We start from the raw sequence: 17,724 nt of genomic DNA on the forward strand, positions 1-17,724 counted from the left end.
CAGGCGTAGAGATTGCTTAAAGATAAAATCTTTTTTTAAAAAATGGGGACACCAAGGATCCATGAGGAGAGGTGACTTGCCCAGTGCTTCAGGTGGTGCTAGGGGTGCATGCCAGATGTACCTGACTGGGAAGCAAAGAAAAGTCATAATGTGTGGTGGGTGTTGACAGAAGTATGGTGAGCACTTGGTGAGGGGCAACCTATTTAGTGATCTAATCTCCACTTGCCTCTCTGGGTGTCCAACTAGATTGTAAGCAATTGGAAGACAGACTGTTTTGTTACCTCTGTGTCCCCTCACATCTCCCCCTCAGGCCTGGCCTAGGGTCTGGGTAGAGTATTGCTTTGGCTTCACCATCGTGACCAGGCTGGGTGGAGAGCAGCCGGGCTGGTCACCAGCGCCGTCTTCCAAACTCTCCTTTGCCCACATTATATATGACCTCAGCAGATAATGTGGAAATGATCATGTCTATACCTGTGGATCCTGGCCTGGATCAAGTCAGAGCCTCCAATTCACTCTGCCTGTCATTCATTCAGCAAACATTTATCAAGCTAAGCCCTGTGGACATAATCAGAGGTAATCTTCATGTCTAGATCTTGCATGTGCTTTGTGGTCAGTAAGCTTGTAAACTACAATAATAAATAAAATAGGTCAAACACTAACTCAAAACTCTGTAAGGTTTGAGTACTAGTAGTATGTCCTCATTTTTATATATAAGAAGTAGAGACTTTGAACTTTCAGCTGAGAAGCTGTTCCATATCTGTTGGATGCCAATGCAGAAGCCCATCACCACTGCACCACGCTGCCTCTTGAATGTAATAGCGACGGGGGAGGTGGAGCTTTAATTTACCTAGGTTACCCCAAAGGATGCACTCTATATTCTGGAAGAAATAAGTCCAAGTACTTCTCAGACCAAAATTTCATTTTTTTTTTTTAAGATTTTATTTTTATTTATTTGAGAGAGAGAGAATGAGAGACAGAGAGCATGAGAGGGAGGAGGGTCAGAGGGAGAAGCAGACTCCCTGCCGAGCAGGGAGCCCGATGCGGGACTCGATCCCGGGACTCCAGGATCATGACCTGAGCCGAAGGCAGTCGCTTAACCAACTGAGCCACCCAGGCACCACCCAAAATTTCATTTTTAATCCCTATGACTAGACCCTGAAAACTGCCCCTCTCCCCTTTAAGGACTTCTTCCTGGACTAAGGAATTAGGGGATGTATTTAAGGATAAGTGGTGGGGCCCCTGGGTGGCTCAGTCAGTTGAGCGACAGACTCTTGATTTCCGCTCAGGTCATGATCTCAGGGTTGTGAGCTCAAGCCCCATGTTGGGCTCCAGGCTCAGCATGGAGTGTGGGCTTGCCCCTCTCCCTCTGCTCCTCCCCTGCTCACATGCTCTCTCTCAAATAAATAAAATCTTTAAAAAAATAAATAAAAGGATAAGTGGCAATTGTGCATGCCCAACATGTTTGGTTATCAAGGAACCAAGTTTTCAGAGGCCCAGAGCCACACAGGACTGGGAAGCTGGCAATGACCCAGGACTTGGCAGGTGGCATGACAAATCCGGTCGTAGGCTTGGAAGCTAGTTGCTTTGCTGCAAGGTCCAGAGCCATCAGAGGCCAGTTAGGTACAGGTCTTCAGGTCCGTGCCCTTTGTACCACCAGGTGTGCCAGACTGCTTACAAGATACCATGGATGGGAAAGGACGCCTAGGCACTAATCCTGACGTCACGTTTATCGCTGTCCCAGATGCAGAGATGCCAGCCTCAAGTCTGCAGATCTTCTGAACCATGTGAAGGTACTAGAGGCCGTAAAATATCCACATGGAAGTGAGGGCAGAGCTATCAAAATTCGACTCTGGTGGGACTCGAACCCACAACCTTTGAATCACCACACCAGGATCGGCTAGAAGTCCAATGCGCTATCCATTGCGCCACAGAGCCGGCTACTTAAACTTGCCTCAGCTCACCTCCCTGCCTACACGGCCCTTTCAGCGTTCTTCTAGGTGTGGCGTTGGCCTCTGTGGAGCCCTGCCCTTCTCTGCGCGCAGACTCCGGATTCTCCGCCCACACTGCGGGCGGGGGCGCTCCCCACCACGTGCGAATGCCAGTGGCTTGCAGGCTCTGGGCCCATACTCAGCCCGCCCGTCTCCTTCCCTCCCGGGGGTCTCCGCGGCGGGGCGGGGCTGCGCAGCGCGGACTACAACTCCCAGCGTACCGCGCGGAGCGCCGCCCGGGGCCGTCGCGCGCGCAGGGCGGGCTGGGCCGGGCGGCGTCGGGTGCGTTGGGGCTGCGCGGCGCCGAGGTCTCTGCGGCTCCCCGACCGCGGGGAAGGCGCGGCAGGCGGTGCTGCGGGCCGGCGCAGCCGGTTTGTGTTGCAGGAGGCGGGCGGGGGAGGAGCGCCGCGGGCGGGCGGGGCCGGGCTGCGGGCGGGGCTGGCCGGGCTGCCGGGCCGTGCAGGGCGCAGAGCCGGTGGAGCTCTGCTGAGACCCGGCTCTGCGCGCCCAGGGGCGGCTCATGTCCCCCGCGCTCCCCACTACGCTGCCGCAGCCAGGTCGCATCTGGACGGGGCGCCGCGCGGCGGGGCCGACGCCGGGTGAGCATAGACCAGGCCAGTGGGTCCCGGGAGGGGAATGTGCCTGGCTGGGTCGTGGGGCCGGCTGGAGTGAGGGGGTTCCCTCCTTCTCTGTCTCCTTGCCGAGCGCTCTGCTGCCCTGGCTGCTTAGTTAGGGGCGAGGGCGGTTCGCAGTGACCTGGGACGGGGGCCCGAGGGATGTGGCATCCTCTTCCCTTCGTCCCATCCCCCAGCCTTCCGGGACGGGTTTCTGTTCTCTGCCCTGGCCGGCTCTGGGAGCCCAGAGATCTGAGGACCTTAGAGACTTTGGCACTGGGTGGGGGGGCGCTTTTTTGGCCCCCCCCCCCCCCGGCTTTTGCTTTTTGTGTGGAGAAGGGGGGCCGGGGGCGGAGATGGTCTGTAAGGCCTCCCTGTGGTCCAGACCATGTCTTTATCCTGGCTTGGAGACTGTCGGGCTGCATCACAGCCATGACCTTCAGCTCCTCCCCAGGAATAGGAGAACCCCGAAAGAAAACTGAGTCCTATCTGCTGTCTCTTGAGCAAGTCCCTAAAGCGCCAGGAGTAGAGACCAAGAGTCCTAATCTCAGTCATTCCCCTTCCTGTATAGCCCAATCCCCAAAGATTCATCTGAGTGGCTTGCTGAGTGTGTTTGTAGGGGGTGACTTCAGGGCCCTCCTGCACGCCCTCAACACCTTTCCCTTTTAGGCAGTCACCTCTCAGGCACCTCCAGGCTCTAAACCGTTTGCTCTGTCGCCCTCTGTGGGCCAGCAGATACACGGCACTGTCCGAGTTTGTGAGCTGGGTCAGAGCCAGGCCCCTTCCCAGGAAACTGCCCCTTTGGGTATTGTGGCTTGGCCTGGTCATCCAAAGACCCAAGGAGGTTCTTTGGATGAGGAATCAAGCCAGACACGCTTAAGTTAATACCCCTCTCCAAGCCATTTTGGTTAGAGATCCTGGATGTCAGGAGAGTGGACTGTCCTGTTTTGGCTGGAAGGGCTTCGGAGAGCAATTCCCACTACACCCATAACATAGACGGGGAGACTAAGGCCTGAAGTAGGAAAGGAACTAACCCAAGGTCACAGGGAGAGTTGGAGGAGGAGATGGGACTAAGGGGCTAGAACTCAGCCTCTGCCTCTTAGGCATGGAACTCCTCATCTCAAGTCCCAAGCGTCTAGCCTGTCCCTTCAAGACAGCCCTGGAAAGGGACCGCATTCTCAGGTACCACTCAGTATGACTAATCCTCACTACAGGTTGACCCTTGGGATCATAGTGGCTGCCTGGGCCTGGAGGTAGGGGACATAGACATTTGGCTCCACTGACTGCTCTGTATCCACAGGCCACAATGCTGCTCGGGGCATCCTTGGTGGGGGTGCTGCTGTTCTCCAAGCTGGTGCTGAAACTGCCTTGGATCCAAGTGGGGTTCTCCCTGCTGTTCCTCTACCTGGGGTCCGGAGGTTGGCGCTTTGTCCGAATCTTTGTCAAGACCATAAGGCGTGATATCTTGTGAGTATCTGGTCCAGTCCATCCAGCCCTGATTCTCCTATAACACGATGGGCTCCTAATTCCCAGAATCTCTCCAGATTAGGCCTCTACGAGCACAGGACCCCTGGGCCCCAGAGGAGCAGCCTCTCTCTGCTTTATCCCCTTCCGCTGGCAGTAGTACCTGCTATCTCCATCTCCAAGGTGAAAGTCTTCTCCTAGGAGATCTCCATAACTTGGTGCCGTTTAGCCTAGGGCAGATTTAGGGGCCCAGGACATACACTGAACACCAGGTGTGTCAAGAAGACATCTGCAAAGGGTCCTAAGGCTAAGCAGTAGCTTGTAAGAAAATGAAGAGAAACTCTGTCGGAAGGGCCCTGTCCATAAGTCTGAGCGGGCACAGAGTTCAGAGCAGGGCCCCGAATCAGGTATCTGGGAAACCTGCTCCCCAAAGAAAGTCAGCTACTGTTCACAGGGCTCTCCTGTACCAGAAACACCTGCTGCTACCTGCTCTGTGTCAGGCGTCAGGTTGGCTCTGGGGCCCAGGGAGGAAGAAGGCTGACCTAGTCCTGGGCCCAGCTCAGACTGGTCGGGGAGATAAGCAGGAGATACAGTAAATCCCTAAACTAACAATACCAGCGGGCAGAGACCCTGGCAGTCTTGCTCACGGTGGTGTCCCAGTGCTCAGCACAGTGACCCGCACTCAGAACAGGCAGCTCAGCACCTGTCATCTGAATTGATTTTAAAAGGAGGTGCTGAGTGGCCACTGCAGGAAGAGTGGTAGCAGAGAGCTGTGGGAGTGTGGGGCAGGGAGATGGCATCAGGCCAGGACCTTGGGGAATCAGAGACCACCTGGAAGACAAAAAGCTGTGGTTGAGAGGCATCTCCAGGTGATGGGAGCAGGGGATTCCAGCCAGAGGGCACAGCATCTGACTAGGCATAGAAGTCAGGGAGCTAGAAGCTTTCAAAGGTCAGAGGGGCCAGGGGCAGGGCAGGAAAGGGGGATATTGCCAAGTGATTTTTTTTAAATTATTTTTTATTTATTTTTTAATTTAAATTCAGTTAATTAACACACAACGTATTATTTGTTTAAGCGGTACAGGTCTGTCATTCATTGGTCTTATGTAATACCCAGCGCTCATTACAACACGTACCCTCCCCACTCCGCAATGTCCATTATCCAGTTACCCCATCTCCCGACCCCCCTCCCCTCCAACATCCTTCAGTTTGTTTCCTAAGATTAAGAGTCTCTTTTTTATTTATTTATTTATTTATTTATTTGAGAGAGAGAATGAGATAGAGAGAGAGAGCATGAGAGGGGGGAGGGTCAGAGGGAGAAGCAGACTCCCTGCTGAGCAGGGAGCCCGATGCGGGACTCGATCCTGGGACTCCAGGATCATGACCTGAGCCGAAGGCAGTCGCTTAACCAACTGAGCCACCCAGGCACCCAAGATTAAGAGTCTCTTAACAGTTTGTCTCCCTCTCTGGTTTCGTCTTGTTTCGTTTTTTCTTCTCTTCCCCTATAATCCTCTGCCTTATTTCTTAAATTCCACACATCAGTGAGATCATATGATAATTGTCTTTCTCTGATTGACTTATTTCGCTTAGCATAGTACCCTCTAGTTCCAGCCACATTGTTGCAAATGGCAAGATTTCGCTTTTTGATGGCTGCATGATATTCCTGTACGTGTGTGTGTACACCACATCTTCTTTATCCATTCATCTGTTAATGGACATCTGGGCTCTTTCCATGGTTTTTTTGTTTGTTTGTTTGTTTTGAGATTTAATTTATTTTTTGACAGAGAGAGACAGTGAGAGAGGGAACATAAGCAGGGGGAGTAGGAGAGGGAGAGCAGGCTTCCCGCCGAACAGGGAGCCCGATGCGGGGCTTCATCCCAGGACCCTGGGATCATGACCTGAGCTGAAGGCAGACACTTAATGACTGAGCCACCCAGGCTCCCCGCTTTCCATAGTTTTTGCCAAGCAGTTCTACATTTAGTGAAGCTCTGGGCCCGATACTGAGTGGGGCCCAGGGGACAAGGTGGTGAACAGGATGGAGCCTTACCCTTGGTGGGCTCACCGGGAGGGAGACTGAACAAATCTCAAACTTACCCTTTATTTACTGTGGCAGGGGTCTAGAGAAGTGCAGTGGGAGGTCCCAAATGAGTTGGGACTTTGACTTGGGCCCTAGAGTTCAGGAAGGCTTTGATCAAGCAGCAGACTCAGAGCAGAGCTTCAAGTGTCATAGGTGTTGAACTCTGGAGCCAGAGAGGACCAGGGCCCTGATCTCAGCTTGTGAAGCCCGGGCGAGCCGTGGTGCTGCAGAGCCTTGTTTCCTTCTCTGTACTGGGGAGGGAGGAATCGCCAGGTGCCTGGTGGTATTGTGCAGCATTGGTGGGCTGGTACCTCTGATGGTGCCCGGCACATGGCTGCTGGGAAAGGGGAATGTTGGCAAGTGATTGGGCTCGGGAGCCTCAGGCCTGTGGGACAGCAACCTGGGCCAGGGTATCGGGACCCCCACTCCCAACCCCAATAGTCATGGCTCCCTTGCTTGCTCCCACCTAGCGGCGGCCTGGTACTTCTGAAGGTGAAGGTAAAGGTCCGGCGGTACCTGCGGGAGCAGCGGACAGTGCCCATTTTGTTTGCGTCTACGGTACAGCGCCACCCTGACAAGACAGCCTTGATCTTTGAGGGCACAGACACCCGCTGGACCTTCCGCCAGCTGGATGATTACTCCAGCAGCGTGGCCAACTTCCTGAAGGCTCGGGGCCTGGCTTCAGGCGACGTGGCTGCTCTCTTCATGGAGAACCGCAACGAGTTTGTGGGTCTGTGGCTGGGCATGGCCAAGCTGGGTGTGGAGGCCGCACTCATCAACACCAACCTCCGGCGGGACGCTCTGCGCCACTGCCTGACCACTTCCCAGGCCCGGGTCCTCGTCTTTGGCAGTGAGATGGCCCCAGGTGAGCCCCGGGGGTGTGTCAGGCAAGGAGACCCATAGGATCTTGCACAGACCACAGCCCCCCTCCAGGCCTGGGGGAGGCTGCGTGGCTCAGAGGTGAGGGCCATGAGCCCTGGTGTCAGACAGCCTGGGCTCTGCCACTTGTAAGCTGGAGATCCTGAGTAAGAGACTGGAGATGTCTGTGACTCAGTTACCTCACTGTAGTACCTGCCACCTATCATTTTCAAGAAGATACTTCTCCCGAAGCGCTAACAAAATGGCTAATGCTAGGTGAGCCTGCAGATATAATGGTAACCATTCTTGGTGACTAATTAGGCCTCATTTGCCCCCTCTATAAAATGAGAACAAGAATGTATTCTCTGGTCTCCTGCAGAGCTTATGTTTTATTTGCTGCCACGATGAGCACTGACTGAGTCCTGAGCTTGGTGCTTTACAAAAGCAGCTCTCATCTTCACAAAGCCTGGTGAGGTAGGGATGGCCGTCTTGGCTTTATAGATGAGGAGACAGACGTTCAGAGTGGTGTGAGGAACTCACTTAGGGTCACGCCGAAGCAGGATTTCATCCTGGGCTTGACTGCTGTGGTGTGGGATGACGGCAGGGAAGGTCACTGACGTGCAGGGACGGGGAGAGGAGGGAGGGTTGGACAAATCCAGAGGGAGGCAAAAGTTGAGCCAAGGGGGGCAGGACTGGCCTGTGCCCAGCGCAGGTGAGTATCTAGACCGCTGTCATGCCCAGAGGAGCCTGAGGGAAGGTTCCCACTTTCTGAAGAGGCTGGAGGCTGCTGACCTCTGACCCTCCACACCTCCCTTCTAACTGGCCCCCACAGACGAGCATGGTACAGTGTATAAGGACGCAGACCTTGGCATGCGGTAGAGCTGGCTTGGAGTCCCAGCTCCAGCACATTCTAGCTGTGAGCAGGCCCTCCCATTCTTGGAGCCTCATCTTCTCATCTAGGGTCTGCTGTTGGTGCCTACCTCCTGGGCTGTGTGAGCAGGAGCGCACATGTAAGGAACCCGCTATGTAGTTAGCCCGCAGCTAGGGAGCTCTTGCTCCCATCAGCGTCTTATAACGAGGACCTAGGTGCTTCACCCATCTTCCTCCCTGCACACAGCCAGTCTCCCCTGACAACACGCCAGCCCTGACACGAGCAGAGGTCCTGGGGACATGAGGTTCCCTGCCTCCCTGCTGATTGGCCCTGTCTCCCCTGCAGCCATCTCTGAAATCCAAGCCAGCCTGGACCCCTCGCTCAGCCTCTTCTGCTCTGGCCCCTGGGAGCCCAGCACGGTGCCCGCCGGCATGGAGCACCTAGACCCCCTGCTGGAAGATGCCCCCAAGCACCTGCCCAGTCGCCCTAACAAGGGCTTCACAGGTGGGCCTCCAAACCCACAGAGGGATTCTCAGATGGGCCCTGGACAGAGCACTGGCCCCAGGGCCAGAGGCCTGGGTTCTTCTGCAAACTTGCCGTGTGACCTATAGTGAGTCCTGTCACCTCCCTTTTTCCATCCGGGAAGATGAGGACCGTGACCATGGGGTCACTCTGAAGGCTAAACAGCCAATGTGTGTAAAGATGCCAGGCACAGTGCCAGGTACTTAGGAGCTCACAAAACCTGATCCTTTGACTTGTTGAACAAGCCTTCATTGCTGCCCAATCATGAGCACCAGGATCATGTGGAACCCAGGAAACCACTGGGTCTGAATTTCGGCCGGGGTTGGGCCAGGGGCTAGACCCTCTAAATATTCACTCAGCACTTGTTCGGTGCCAGCCCCTGTCAGCCTGGGGTCCTCTCTCTGCACTGGGCTGCCCTACTTCCCCGTCCCCTCCTCCAGGCAGCCTTCCGACCCTGCAGCCTCTCCTGTACTCCACCCTGTCCTGTGGAGCCCCCGGTTTGCTGCACTGGCCAGAAGCTCGGAGCTGGCGCTGAGTTCATGCCTCAGCCCCACCACTTCCCTTGTGACCCTGAGCCCCTGAGCTGCCCTCTCTCTGAACCTCGGTTCCCACAGCCATAACAGTGGGGCTGGTAACAGAATCGGTTTTATGGAGTGGCTTTGGGGCTTGACAAAGATACAGTGGAAAGCTGGGGTGTGACAGGAAGTGCTCAGGAACCAGTCTTTGTTGGCGTCGTGGTCATTTTATCTCTGTCATGTGTGAATTTTGTCTCCCGGGTGCTTTTGTAAGTGATTCGAGGGCAGGCTCTCTGGAGGGGTCAGCCTGGAGTGCCCATGCCCAGCCCAGAGCTGGAGTCAGCAGGCATCCAGAGGGCGTGAGGTGATTGATACGTGACATGCAGTCATCCCACACGTTCCTGGCCTCCTTAGAACCTCCTACCAGGGGGCTGGGGGGTGGCTGAGCCTCTGCAGAAACGAACGTGACAGTCCCCCATCTGGGCCACAGGGTGGGGTAAAGACATGCTCTGCGGTGCAGAAGCTCTGTGGACACTCTGCTCCCTGCAGCCAGTGTCTCCCTAGCCCTGGGCGGTCTCTTCTCACAACCGCTACTTGTCTGTTTTCTTCAGATAAGCTCTTCTACATCTACACATCGGGCACCACCGGGCTGCCCAAAGCCGCCATCGTGGTGCACAGCAGGTAAGGAGCAGGTGCTGGGGGGGGTGGGGCACGCTGGGGGGCAGAACCTGGGAGCCCCTCCTCCTGCCTCCCAGGGGCCTGCGAAGCGCTCTGTCTGTGCCCTCCCAGGTATTACCGCATGGCTGCCCTAGTGTACTACGGATTCCGGATGCGGCCTGACGACATTGTCTATGACTGCCTGCCCCTCTACCACTCCGCAGGTAACACAGGGCCCACCCTCTCAGCCTCCGGCGCCCCGGGGCCTCAGGAACCCCACCCTTCTTGGGGTGGCAGCATCTTGTGGGTAGAAATCTGGAGTCAAATCTGGGTTCAAATTCAGATGTGGCCATTGACTGGACTTCTGAACGAAGTCGGCCACACCAGCCTCACAATGTGTGTGGCCGTGTCCCGCAGTTCTGGCCCGGCAGTTCGTTTCCACAGGCGTGCACAGCCTTGCGGCTTGGGAAGGGAAGCACAGAGAAGAGCAGAGATGGAATAATTAGAGTTCCTGCCCTCAAGGTGCTTAGAGTCAGGTGTGGATTTAGGGCAGGATGAAGAATTGGAACTCATCTGACTTTAATACAAGAAATGGCATTGTGAGTATGGAGACAGGCAGGGAGCAGGAGCTTAGCTCAAGAGAAGAGCCCAGTGATGGTCAGGTAGGCTTCCTGGAAGAGGCGCTCCCAAGTCAGGCAGATGTGAGGTGCTGAAGCCAGGAGAGCTAGCTTGCTCCCCCTCTGGCTGAATGGCAGCATTACAGGTACAGGAGCAGGAGCTTGGGGCCAGCTCCAGGGGCCCCAGGGACAGTCTAAGGAGCATGCACTCGATCCCACACTGGGGAGGCACTGGGGAACCATGCGAGGTGTCTGACGAGGGGAGAGGTGTGATTAGTTTGTGTTAGAGAAACAGGACAGGAAAGAGGGACTGGGGAAGGGCCTTTGAGGAGATGGGCTGGGCAAGAGGAGATTCTGGAAGGAGGGGTCTCCTAGCTCCCTGACCTCCATGTGCCACCCCTTCGCCTTCAGGAAACATCGTGGGAATGGGGCAGTGCCTCCTCCATGGCATGACAGTGGTGATCCGGAAGAAATTCTCAGCCTCCCGGTTCTGGGACGACTGTATCAAGTACAACTGCACGGTGAGTGAGAAGGGCAGAGGATGAGCGTCCCTGTGCTCTCATGACCCATCCGCCCCATTTGGGGACGTCTGCCTCACAGCCGAGGCCGATCGTTCACTGGGGGCAGCATTTCCGTTGTTTCAATGGGGAGACTGAGGCCCAGGGCCTGTGGGATTGGGAGGTGAAGTGAGAGCAGCTGTGGGCCAGCCTCACACCAGGTCCGCCCCCAGATTGTGCAGTACATCGGTGAGCTGTGCCGTTACCTCCTGAACCAGCCGCCCCGGGAGGCAGAACACCAGCACCGGGTGCGCATGGCGCTCGGCAACGGCCTCCGCCAGTCCATCTGGACCGACTTTTCTAGCCGTTTCCATATCCCCCAGGTGGCCGAGTTCTACGGGGCCACTGAATGTAACTGCAGTTTGGGCAATTTCGACAGCCAGGTCGGCCGTGGGACAGTGGAGGGTGGGCGGGGTGCAGCGCGGAGTGTGGGCGCCGGAGCCCCTGCTGTGTGGTCGGGGCGGGCGGGGTGCAGCGTGGAGTGTGGGCGCCGGAGCCCCCGCTGTGTGGTCGGGGCGGGTGGGGTGCAGCGCAGAGTGTGGGTGCCGGAGCCCCCGCTGTGTGGGTGGGGCAGGGCAGTTGTGGGAGTGTGGACACCAGGCCTCCCAACACTGTCCAGTCTCAGGCCCAAGTCTTGGCCTTTGCAGGTGGGGGCCTGTGGCTTCAACAGCCGCATCCTGTCCTTTGTGTACCCCATCCGGCTGGTACGAGTCAATGAGGACACCATGGAACTGATCCGGGGGCCCAATGGCGTCTGCCTTCCCTGCCAGCCAGGTGTGCCCCAGGGTTGGAAGTGGGGTCAGAGCAGGAGAGATTGACCCGGGAGGGAGATGGCACTGGGCTGGGTGAGTGGGGAGCCCTTTTCTGACCAGTGGCCATCACTCAGCTCTTAGGGCCACAAGTCATTTATTTTTTGTCCATCTGTCCTTCCATTCCTTATCCCCTCTACCCATCAGTCCATTGATTCACTGTTGTGTGGAGGACCCCCAGGTTGATCCTGGCCCAGCCCCTCAGCTCTGTGCCTGAGTCCTCTCATCTGCGAGTGAGGCTGACGGCAGCACCATCTCCTGGAGTTGCCCTGGGGATCATGTGTGCTAAGGAACACACAGAGCCAGGGGCCCAAGGAGTGCTGGCTCTGGTCAAGCTGTCCATGTAGAGCTTGGCCACCCTTTCGTATCGTTTGTCGTTCCATATGCTCCGTGCCCAGACGCTACTGAGTGCCTCTGTGCATCAGACCCGCTGGGAGCAGCTTCCCTGCCCCCGGGGCTCCTGCGCCAGAGCGGGATAGCGTTTCTGTGGGAAGCAGTGTGAACAGAAGTCAGATCAAGATGCAGAGCGCATTTGGGGGTGGGGAACGGGTAGAGGAGGCCATCAGAGTAAAGCTGCTTTGCCTTCTCTGCCCCCAGGTGAGCCGGGCCAGCTAGTGGGCCGCATCATCCAGCAGGACCCCCTGCGGCGCTTCGACGGCTACCTGAACCAGGGTGCCAGCAATAAGAAGATCGCCAAGGATGTCTTCCAAAAGGGGGACCAGGCCTACCTCACCGGTGGGTGGGCACCAGCCCCTTTGGGGGTACAGGGTGGAGAGGAATGAAGGGGCCCTCCCCCACCTTCAGAGAATACTGCCCCAGTCCCAGCCCTCCCTGTCAAGCAGATCCTGGGGTCTTGTGAGGCCGGCCGGCCCAAGCCTGGCCTCATACTGCGCCCCTGTAGGCGACGTGCTGGTGATGGACGAGCTGGGCTACCTGTACTTCCGAGACCGCACGGGAGACACGTTCCGCTGGAAAGGGGAGAACGTGTCCACCACTGAGGTGGAGGGCACACTCAGCCGCCTGCTGGACATGGCCGACGTGGCAGTGTATGGTGTCGAGGTGCCAGGTATCCATGGGGGCGGTGGGAGGTGCCAGGCATGTGTGGGGAGGCCCTGCTCGGGGGCACCGCCGGCTCCTCACGGTCCACGCTGCCGCCCCCAGGAACTGAGGGCCGGGCTGGAATGGCTGCTGTGGCCAGCCCTGCTGGCAACTGTGACCTGGAGCACTTCGCACAGCTCCTGGAGAAGGAGCTGCCCCTGTACGCCCGGCCCATCTTCCTGCGCTTCCTGCCTGAGCTGCACAAAACGGGTATGTCCCCGCCCCTGCTGAGCTCCCAGGTTCCAGGCCTGTGGCCCTTCTTGGCTCCTTTTGGAGAGACCTGGGGGGGCTGTCATTTGCCCTTCAGCCACAGCATTGCTGTGTCATTGGTAAACAGACCTCCCTGTGTACAAGTGAGCGGACTGAGCCCTCAGAGAAGGTTCACACGTCCATGAGCAGAACAAGCGTTTACTGAGTACCTACTATGTGTCTGCCAGGCCCTGTGCTAGGCCTCGGGGATTGAGGTGACAAATTCTGATGGGACCTTTGCCATCTTTGGGGAGGAAGCACAGGCAAAGGAATTCCAAGGGCAAAGAACAGAATACAGATCGAACCGACAGAAAAGCAAACAAAGGGGGGTACGGTGCCTGGGAGGCTCCCTGGAGGAGGTGACCTTTGAGCTGAGACCTGAAAGGAGTGGGAGGCATTCCAGGCTGGTCCCTAAGACCGGAGGGCACTTGGGCACGAGAGGAAGGGAGGGAGGCCCCCGAAGCCGGAGCCATGGGGAGCTGTGGGCAGCGGTGTCAGGTGGGGCAGAGAGGCCAGTGGGGACCAGAAGACTGTGGGCTGGGGAGCCTGGGCTGTGTTGGGGCAGCAGGGAGCCACAGAAGTGTTTGCGTCGAGCAGTAGCCTGGGTCAGGTGTGTGTGCCATGTGGCCCTCTGGCTGCTGTGTGGGGCGCGGGCGAGGGCTACAGGCAGCCCCGGGGGAGCACGGACACTAGCAAGGGGCCGTTACTGTTAGGAGAGAGGTCAGTAGTGGGTCCACAGTCACACAGCAGGGCGGTGCCAGCCTCCTGTCTGTTGGGTCACTGACGGGTCCCCTGATGGGCAAGAAGTCGGTCCTTGCTGCCCTGTCCCAACTCCACCCTCACACACACACCCCCAGCAGCTCACCAGCTGCTCAGCCTCAGGCCACCTCCCTTGTGCTCATCATGTCACCCCCTGCCTTGCTGGAAGGCCTTCCCGGACCCATGTCACCCCTGCCGGCTGGTAGGCTCCTAGCAGCACCTGAAGCAGTGCCGAGGGTCTAATGGGGACACTGGTGCTGGGCTCGTGATGGAGCCTGGGAAGCTCCTGAGGTTTGAGTGACAGCTGACTTCTCTGTGCAGGAGAGAGGCAGGGAAGAGACCTCAGGTTTCAGAGGCTTTGCTGCAGCACACACGTCCCTAAACTTACTTTAGTGCTTAAAACAGCCATTTTTTTGCTCTCAGTTGTGGGTCAGCAACTTGCAGTTCAGTTCAGCTGAGCGGTTCTTCCGTCAGCCCCGCCTGGAGTGGAAGAGCTACCATCAGTCGTGACTCGACTGGGGCTGGAGGGGCCAGGATGTCCTTACTTACCTGCCTGGCTTCCAGCTGGTCGCTTCTGCAGCGCTGACCAGCAGAGCTGTCTGCGCTGATGATGGCGGCCCATGTGCGCGCTGACCGGCACCGCGGCCGCTAGCCCTGTGTAGCTGCTGAGCGCTCCAGCTGGGGCCAGCGTGACTGCGGACCGGAATCTTACGTTTCCGTTCATTTTAATTAAATGTATAGAGCCCCTCATGGCCAATGGCTATCCTGTTGGATAGGGCCAGTCCAGGGGGCGTCCCTGGGCTGTCTCACCTCCGCTCTCTGTGGCTCCTCCCCCTTCAGAGACTACACTGGTATCAGGCACCCCCTCCTGGAGTGGGAGCTGCAGGGCCCCTTAAGGCCTGGACCCTCCGAACTCTCATGGTCTGTGGGTCCAAGCAAGTCACAAGGCCAGTTCGGATTCAGGTGGGGGCTGAGAAAGATTCCAGCTCTCACTGGGAGAAGTGGCTAAGCCACCAGGCAGTGGAGTGTGCATCCAAGGAAGGAGGGAACCTGGCCATTTCTGGCAATCCGTCATAGCCGGGTTCAAATCCCAGCTCCAGCGCTTACTAGCTGTGTGGCGTTGGCCCGGGGGTGTGCCTCGCCACGCCAGTCTTCTCCTCTGTCCATTGGGCTGATGCCAATGACTGAGAAATACAATTTCCGTGACCTACAACTGAGAAAACATTGCTGCTGTTGAAACTATTTCAGAGATGTTAAAAGCTGAAAATACATGCATTGTGGAAGCCATAGAATACTGTGGCGCACCTGCCCCAGGAATTTGCGTGCAGATTAGATGAGCTCACACCTGTACCTGGGAGGTGCTCAAAGCACAGAAGGCCCGGGCTCTGGCCCTCCCTCTGCTGCCAGTCAGGGCGTGTGGCCTTAGATGGATAGTTTCGCCTCTTTGGTTCTCAGTTTCCCCAGCTGCAAGCAGAAGGTGGGTAGCGTGGCCCCCTACCGCAGCGCCAGGGCTGCTCTGAGCAGTGGTACATAATATAATTAGCTGGAGCCGCCTTTGCAAAGTGCACCTGTGTCCTGCTGTGCTCCGTGCCTCATTCCTGTGTTCTCCCCAGCCCTCTTCCTCTGCCCCTCTTCAACTTTGGTGTGCGGCTTCCCGAGGCTCAGGCCGCTGCCCTGCACCCTCTGACCCATCTTCCCTGCTCCCTCAGGGACCTTCAAGTTGCAGAAGACAGAGCTTCGGAAGGAAGGCTTTGACCCAGCAGTTGTGAAAGACCTGCTGTTCTACCTGGATGCCCGGAAGGGCCGCTACGTCCCGCTGGACCAAGAGGCCTATACCCGCATCCAGGCAGGCGAGGAGAAGCTGTGATTTGCCCCGAGTCCCTCTAAGGGCCAGCGGGTGCTGGATCCAGAGCCCCAGCTCCCACCCCAGAGGGGTCATGGGCAGTGCCAGACCAAAGCAGGCAGGGCCCAGCACCTCCGCCCCGAGGTGCTGTGGCCCCCCTCCCCCTCAAAACTGCCAAGTGACTCACTGCCACCTCCCCCTGCCCCCCAGGAGGCTTTCTGTGAAAGCCTCAAGTCCATATTCCATCTTCAAGGCCAGGTGGGGCCTCTGGGCCCCGAGACAGACCAGGCCCCTTAGGATGATGTCTTGGGTCAGGGCAGGGGTAGGTGGAGGGTCGCCCAGCACTCCCCAGAGCACAGGGAGCTTGTAAATGGGACCAGGGCAGAAGCCCCCAGACTCAGGAAGCCAGCAGAGTGGGCAGGGGCTGCAGTGGCTATTGATCAGGTGGCCAAAGAGGAGGATCCTGGCCCCAGAGCTGTTCCAGTGTCACTCAGCACTGCCCGCACCTCCAGGAGGATCGGAGGAGGACCCCGACCTGCAGCAGGCACCCTGACTGAGTGCCCTCCGCCCCGCCATCCTCCTCTCCTGGGTGGCAGCCTGGCTGCTCCTCAGGCGGGACCTTTGTCCTTGTGGGTCTGTCCACATCACTTTCTCCATCGCAGTCCTGGGCTGGCTATGAGAGGAGGAGGGGTGGGGGGGGTCGTTCAGGGGCCAATAAACTGCCTTCACTCCCCCTAGCCTGTGTGCATGCCACCTGAGCTCACAGCACCTGCTCAGGCCCCACCTCCTGCCCCTCCAGCCTATTCACTCACTCAGACTTAGGGATACAGCAGGTAAGACGCCCTCCTTGAGTTGGCAAGGTATTTAATAGCATGAGCTTGAAAGTCCAAACCAGCTGTGTCACTTTTGAGTTTGTGGTCTAGGGCAAGTGACTCAGTCTCATCTGTGAAAGGGGACTATCGAGGATTCAGAGAGCACAGGTACTCATGTTGAGAAAAGGGCTGTTCAGAGCCTTTGAGGAAGAAGAACCTAACGCGGGGCCTGATCCCATCTCCAGACCCTCGCCCGTGCATTTCCCCGGGGGTCTGGGGGCTGTGCGAGCCAGAGCCGGGCGGCCTGACCAGCTCTGGCAGAGTCCAGGAAAGCTTCCCAGAGCCGTGTGCCCAGGGCTGCAGGACCGGCCGTGCCAGTGGAGAGGCAGCTGTCCCCGAGGCCCTGTTGCCGGAGTCACACCCAGGCTGGAGACGCACGGCCCATTGGGAGAGGGGTCCCACCCAGCCCAGGGCAGTGGGCAGCACGTGCGCCTGGGCCTTATCTTCACTAAGCTTCACCGCAGTCTGTCAGTCACTTGCTGAGGTCACACAGCCGTAGGGGGAGCTGGTGGGGGGGCTGGAATGCAGACCGAAGCCCTGTTGCTTCCTGCTGCTCCACCCACCGCCTGGTGCAGAAGGCCAGGGGAAAGCCAAAAGAGCTTCCATTCCACCCGTGCCTGTGGAGCCCGCTGCGGCCCCGCCCTTGGCCTGCAGCGGAGGGCCAGGATGAGATCCGGGATGCCTCCTGGAGGAATGACTCTGAAAAAGGAATCTGATGCTCTTGGGGGAAAGGGGGGGGCAGAGCTGGAGTCCTTGGAGAGAGGTGCTGAGGAGGTTTCCGGGACCGGGGCCTGGGGGGGGGCGGGGGGGGGGCAGTCATGGTTGCAGTGTCCCAGTGTGACCAGCAGAGGGCATGCAGAGCTTAGAGAATCCCATCTTGGTCCTTTGCACTCAGCCTCCAAAAGTGGGAAGGAGGGGCTGTGAGTCCCACCTCAGGCCCAGGCAGGTACCCAGCCCAGAGCACCCCGTGGCAGGGCTTTGAGGGCCTAGGGTCAGATTTCCAAGGGGCTGGACCTGACAGCGTGGCTTTGTGTCTTTAACCCTTAGCAGTGAGTGCTTTCCAATGGGATAGCGCCCCCCGCCAGGGGGCCCCATTCCTTCCTTAAGGTTGAACACAGTCACCAAAAGGCAGTATAGAGTGATGGTTAAAAGCTCCAGCTTGAACAGGCATGTGTTCAAGTCCATTCGCCAGGCTAAGCCTCAGTTTCTTCCCCTGTAAATGGAGATTACAAGATAAAAAAAAAAATCTATATTCAGGTGTTAAGACCCCAGACTAGGCCTGAATTGGCCACTTCCACACCACTCTTCCACCCCCCCTTGAAGGGCCTTGGGAGCTCTCCCATCTGCCTCTGATCAT

At 57.6% G+C, this 17,724-nt stretch overlaps 1 protein-coding gene and 1 non-coding gene across 5 annotated transcripts; one reads left to right on the forward strand and one right to left on the reverse strand.

Annotated features, from left to right (window-relative positions):
- Positions 1 to 1,753: 1,753 nt before the first annotated feature.
- SLC27A4 (solute carrier family 27 member 4) lies at positions 1,754 to 16,223 on the forward strand. 4 transcript variants are annotated; one of them, XM_021691380.1, is made up of 13 exons: positions 1,754 to 1,790; positions 3,903 to 4,069; positions 6,611 to 7,005; positions 8,215 to 8,373; positions 9,518 to 9,587; positions 9,696 to 9,787; positions 10,592 to 10,701; positions 10,911 to 11,120; positions 11,385 to 11,511; positions 12,144 to 12,281; positions 12,448 to 12,612; positions 12,708 to 12,854; positions 15,362 to 16,223. In XM_021691380.1, exons 2-13 carry the CDS (start codon positions 3,909 to 3,911, stop codon positions 15,517 to 15,519), a joined length of 1,932 nt encoding a protein of 643 aa, XP_021547055.1. In that variant the 5' UTR covers positions 1,754 to 1,790; positions 3,903 to 3,908; the 3' UTR covers positions 15,520 to 16,223. The 4 variants fall into 4 exon arrangements, with proteins under 4 accessions (XP_021547055.1, XP_021547054.1, XP_021547052.1 ...); XM_021691379.2 differs by lacking the exon at positions 1,754 to 1,790 and adding an exon at positions 2,313 to 2,359; XM_021691377.1 differs by lacking the exon at positions 1,754 to 1,790 and adding an exon at positions 2,431 to 2,587.
- On the reverse strand, positions 1,845 to 1,935 carry TRNAR-UCU. The gene is given in 2 exon segments: positions 1,845 to 1,880; positions 1,899 to 1,935. It is a non-coding gene; the product is annotated as a tRNA-Arg (tRNA).
- Positions 16,224 to 17,724: the final 1,501 nt, after the last annotated feature.

The sequence above is a fragment of the Neomonachus schauinslandi genome, chromosome 13 (assembly GCF_002201575.2).
Source record: "Neomonachus schauinslandi chromosome 13, ASM220157v2, whole genome shotgun sequence".
In the NCBI taxonomy this organism is placed as follows: Eukaryota; Metazoa; Chordata; class Mammalia; order Carnivora; family Phocidae; genus Neomonachus; species Neomonachus schauinslandi.

What these genes read in the sequence shown, in the direction of transcription:
- SLC27A4 (XM_021691380.1), top strand. Translation starts at nt 3,909, where the DNA reads ATGCTGCTCGGGGCATCCTTGGTGGGGGTGCTGCTGTTCTCCAAGCTG. An exon ending in ACCATAAGGCGTGATATCTT is followed by an intron (nt 4,070 to 6,610) that starts GTGAGTATCTGG and finishes GCTCCCACCTAG; the next exon opens with CGGCGGCCTGGTACTTCTGA. An exon ending in CTGCCTTCCCTGCCAGCCAG is followed by an intron (nt 11,512 to 12,143) that starts GTGTGCCCCAGG and finishes CTCTGCCCCCAG; the next exon opens with GTGAGCCGGGCCAGCTAGTG.